The sequence below is a fragment of the Anarrhichthys ocellatus genome, unplaced genomic scaffold, assembly GCF_004355925.1.
Source record: "Anarrhichthys ocellatus isolate YVR2014 unplaced genomic scaffold, GSC_Weel_1.0 scaffold3036, whole genome shotgun sequence".
Taxonomy (NCBI): domain Eukaryota; kingdom Metazoa; phylum Chordata; class Actinopteri; order Perciformes; family Anarhichadidae; genus Anarrhichthys; species Anarrhichthys ocellatus.
Window position 1 is genome coordinate 1 of NW_022283010.1, and position 5,113 is coordinate 5,113.

General features: G+C 44.1%; 1 protein-coding gene across 1 annotated transcript; it reads left to right on the top strand.

The window, feature by feature from the left end:
• Window positions 1-1,406: 1,406 nt before the first annotated feature.
• Window positions 1,407-2,338, top strand: LOC116378714 (putative claudin-24). The gene has a single exon (XM_031840623.1). The coding sequence runs from the start codon at window positions 1,407-1,409 to the stop codon at window positions 2,067-2,069; it is 663 nt and encodes a 220-aa protein (XP_031696483.1). The 3' UTR covers window positions 2,070-2,338.
• Window positions 2,339-5,113: the final 2,775 nt, after the last annotated feature.

The following is a 5,113-nucleotide window of genomic DNA, read 5'->3' on the forward strand; positions in this document are numbered from 1 at the left end:
GTAATGTAAAGTAATGTAATGTTGAATCAATGACGTTGAGAATCGGCTGCAGAGACTTCAGGGTCCTGGTCTTGGGTGTGCTGGTTCTCCGTCATGATTTACTGGGACACTTAATGGTTCTTTAATTCTTTTCTTAATCTTCCAGTTTAAACTAAATTAACATACTTTGATGCGTCTCAGTCAGTTTCAGACCACGTAAAGACTCCTGAGGACGTGTTTGGACAATTATTTGTCCTTAACAGACATATACATACATATATACGTATATAATATATATATATGTATTTATGTATGTATATATTTATGTATATATGTATGTATATATGTATATATATGTGTCTATATATATATAAAATATCTCTGAGTGTGTGTGTGTGTGCGTGCGTGCGTGCGTGTGTGTGTGCGTGCGTGCGTGTGTGCAACCGGACAAACATGCACTCTTTGTCAAGACGTCAGTGCAGTCAGCTGAGCGTTTTGTTCTCCAGAGGAGGAGTTTAGCAGGCCTGGATTTTATCTGAGCATTTTTGTTAGCGTGTTTGTTTGTGTGTGTGTGTGAGTGTATGTGTGTGAGTGTGTGTGTGTGTGTGCGCGTGTGTTGTGTGTGTGTTTACGCCTGGTGAGCGTTTTGTCACATCAGAGCTTTGATCTGTTGCCTCCTACGATCTTTTGTCCCACAGTGTTCATATGAGAGCAAACAATAAGTGCTCTGTTGCTTCTGCTTCAGTCACATGCAGCTAAAAGCCGACTGCCGTCACAAACATACCAATATATAATAAATAATAAATAATGTCATTATTATCATTAATACCATCATAATGTAATTGCATCATGGGTAATAAATCACACTATCCTCAGAGCTTCCTGCATGATCACATGGATAATAGATGAGAGTTTGCCTCCATGATACTTTAATAATAATAATACTTTGAAAAAAGAATCACAGATTAATAACCACAGTTTTTTTATAGCATCTCAGAATCTTATCTTCAGCAATTGGAAATATTTGATTAAATTATTATTATTTTTTTTTTTTACACACGATGCAGAAAAATGATTTAATCTGTTACGTAACAAAAATGCAATAATATCCTGTCTGCGTTTGATTTCCTGCCCTGTGGCTGGCTGTTCCTCTGCCCGTTGGCACAGCAGCAGGACCGTAAAGGAGGAGGGGCCCCGAGCAGGAGGGCTCCCCCATCCTTCTTTCTCCTCCCTGCAGCAGAAGATGAGTGCTCCTCCGAGTGGGAAACTGTTTGTGAACGAGCTCCAGTGAGCCTCAGCTAAGTTTTACCGGGCGTTTGGTCTGAGCCTCGTCCATCTGAAGTGCAGCCAGAGAAGCAGAAGAAGAAGAAAAAGAAGAAGAAGCAGAAGAAGAAGAAGAAGTGAACCGTGGAGGTCTGAAGAGAGACATGGACTCGCGTGACTGCGCTCTGGAGCTGCTGGTGATGCTGGTCTACGTCGCAGCGTGGCTCTGTGCTCTGGCCACCACCCTCCTGCCTCACTGGCTGACGGTGTCCACCTCCCTGCTGCCCGTGGAGAGCTATGGTCTGGGTCTGTGGGAGACCTGCGTGGTCCAGGACGTCGGGGTCACGGAGTGCCGGGCCTATGACAGCCTGCTGGGCCTCCCCAGCTACCTGAAGCTGGCCCGAGTCCTCATGTGCACCTCCCTCGCCGTGGGAGCGCTGGGGATGCTGGTGGCCGTGCCGGGGCTCTACCTGGTGGCCGGCTGTGGAGGCCTCGGAGGCTCCAGAACCAAGAGGACTTTAACGGTCACGGGAGGCGTGCTGGGGGTGATCTCCGGGGTGCTGTGTCTGATCCCCGTGTCCTACATGGCCCATTTGGCCGTGGCAAACTTCTTCGACGACAAAGTGCCCGACATGGTGCCACGGTGGGAGTTCGGCGATGCCTTGTTCTGCGGCTGGACCGGAGGGTTCCTCCTGGTGGTGGCCGGGCTCCTCCTGGTCTCCTCCTGCTGGTGTTCTCAGGTGGAGCCTCAGCCTGCAGCGCTGCAGCGCAGATACCAGGTCATGAGCACGGACGTGTCCTTCAGGAAACGCTCAGAGTACGTTTAAAGGACTGAGAGAATGTGAAGCCGACAGCACAACACCATCACCAGTAGGACTGCACTTCAACCTGCCTTCAAAAGAATGATGTAAATATCTGGTTTAGTGTCAAAGACGTCGCTTTGTGTTGATCAAATGTTTTGTGAAAATGTAGAAAACATGCAGCTATTTATCGAATCTCTCACCTGCAACAATCCAACATCACGTTATAAAAAGAAACCTGCTGTGACCAGTAAACATGAATATTTTTTTAAAAGATATGTTTTATAGAAAATGCTTTATGGTGTGTGTGTGTGGGGGGGGGGGGGACTGTTTTTGTCTTCTAAAGTGCCAACAAAGAAGAAAAATACTATTTCTTAGCTTTTTAAAATGCTGTGATTGTAAGTTATTCTTGATACTAAAACAGAGAGAGCGCACGTTATTCTGTGCTCAGGATGCTTCCTGCAGCCGAATCTGATGAATCACATAAAGAATTATATTGAAATTATATTAAAAAATTGCCTCTTTTTGTTTTTCATGTTGGACTCCAGTGATTTCAAATATTTCAATTTAAATGAGAAGCCGTGAATCTGTATGAAGCATGTTTTTCTTCAGTTATGTCAGAGGTGGAAACACGGCTGCTCTCTTCTCCCCCCCCCCCCCATCCGGTCGTCTATTGGTCACATAAACCTGAAACCTTTATTTTTTGGTCTGAAGTGGTCCCTGAGGGGGGGGGGCACAGAAAACAGCCGCCTCGGTGCGTCAGGTGCGTCTGCGGCGGTGGAAACGCAGCTTGAGACTAATTCCATCAGATTTCCTGGTGGCTCGCTGGGCTAAGCTGTGTTTAATGAATGCTCTAATGGGCAGCGTGTCCCGAGAAGAATGCAGGACCGGCTGCCCTGGCGGCTCCCGCTTTGACATAATTACACAAAAGGTCAGAGGTCGCCGTCGCTGTCTGTCCTCTGAAAACTATGTTTGTGTCGTTTACGTGGACGCAGGACCAGTGACATGAACGTGGACGGCTTCTAAACCTCCACATCCGGATGATGGTAGTTTTTATTTAGTCAGCACTTATAGAACGAGATAATGATGTTGAAGAAGCACATGTTGCCCTTTAGGGGATGATGAGACAACGAGCTGCTGGAGACAGACATGTAAAAGACTTCACCGCCTCTATTAACTTAGGAGCAAGAAACACAGACTTTGTAGTTATTTTTGCCCCTTATTGTAGTTGTTTGTATCCTGCTCTGTAGTCATTCTGTATCTCTTTGTAGTCTTTTTGCATCTCTTTGTAGTCTTTTTGTGTCTCTTTGTAGTCTTTTTGTGTCTGTTTGTAGTTGTTTAGGTCTGTTTGTAGTCTTTTTGTGTCTGTTTGTAGTATTTTTGTGTCTCCTTGCAGGCCTTTTTTTGTCTGTTCCTGGTAGATACGTGTCTTTTTGAGTGACATTTTGTAGGTGAAGGCCAGGGAGGTCCCCTGACACTTGGGGCCCCTGGGCCTGAGCCCAGTAGGTCCGTTCAGTAATCAGTTCCACGCTGCCCGGCCTCACAGAGGCAGCTTCCTATCGTCTGACGCCGTCAGGCTGCAGGGAGGACCTGGTGTCTCCCAGAGTGAGGGCGGCTATCAGCAGCGAAAACAACAAACCGCAGAGATGATTACCTTCATGATTCTTCATAATTACTGTAAAACTCCAAGTGGCGGCACAAAGGAAATGACATGTCGTCTTCTCATGAAGAATTATGCTTAAATGCATCCGACTGCAAACAAACAAACCGACCCTGAAGGGAGTGATGATCTACTGCCCGACTATCACATGACCCGACAGTTCAGATGGAGATGGAGATTAGTGTTCAGACTTTGATAAATATGATTGGGAAAAACATTTCTCTTGCTCAACACACTCATAACAGATACACCATCATGGTAATGTTGCTGCACCCTCACAATCACCAACAGTAACTAAATACCTCTTATCTGTCTTATCTAGAGAGGGAGACTAGTATAGAAATACAACAATGTAGAATACGTAAGTAGGTAAAATAGTAAATGTCCTGCATTCAAAATACTACAGGAAAGTACATTATTAGAAACAAAACAGTCAAATGAGTCCAGTGGTTCCCAACCCAGGGGTCGGCCCCCTCCAGAAGGGTCGCAGGATCAATGTGAGGGGCCGTGAGATGATTGATGGGAGAGGAAATAGGTCTGGAACAGCTTCATGAAACCATCTGAAGGTTAAAGGAGCATGCCACTGGTTTCCCATTATTTATAAATAGGATAAAAAAAAATCAAATTTACCAGAACACTCTCACTCCCAAGTGGTGTGGCGGTCTAACTTTACATTTTTGGACGTTTCAGGGACGGCGTGTCGGTTTTGTTACATCTTTTCAAAATAAAGCTCCAACGTAAGTTTACTTTTTTTACGTTTTTTATGGTTTACTCAAACAAAACTGGGTTTAGTGAAAGATTGTGGTTTTGGTTAAAATAAGTATGTTTGTTACGTAACCAAACTACAGTAAAAATGTTGACTTGGTTTTCAAATGAGAGCTGTAGGAATCACTCATTGTTTTAGCCAACAGGAAGTTGTCATCGCACTGAAAGCTCAGCAACTCACCTCTGCCTCAAGTGACATCACTTGAGGCAGTTTAACTTCTGAAGCCACGAAAAGTCTTTAATGCAACTTTTTTTATTTCTAATATATTTGCAGTAAGTTTCCCTTTAAGAGGAGAAATGTATAGTCTTTGGTGGAACTGCTCTGACGAGACGTTGCTTTATCTTTAACTGGTTTAATCTTTAACAGCATGTTGCGTGAAGTTATATCTTTGACATGACTCGTAGATGATGATCGTTATCTGATCTCATGGGACGATTGAAGGAAGTTAAAAACAAATCTACTTCGAACTTTTTTTTTCATCTCTCTTGAATCTTCTGCAAATAAAATCTTTGTGAATGTCTGAACTTATGATTATGACGGTTTAAATTGCACTGATCACTTTTTTATCAGCGCTCCGTTATTCATCAAATGACTTGAGCAAACGAGATTAGATAAAACATTATGGAGAGAGAGAGAGAGAGAGAG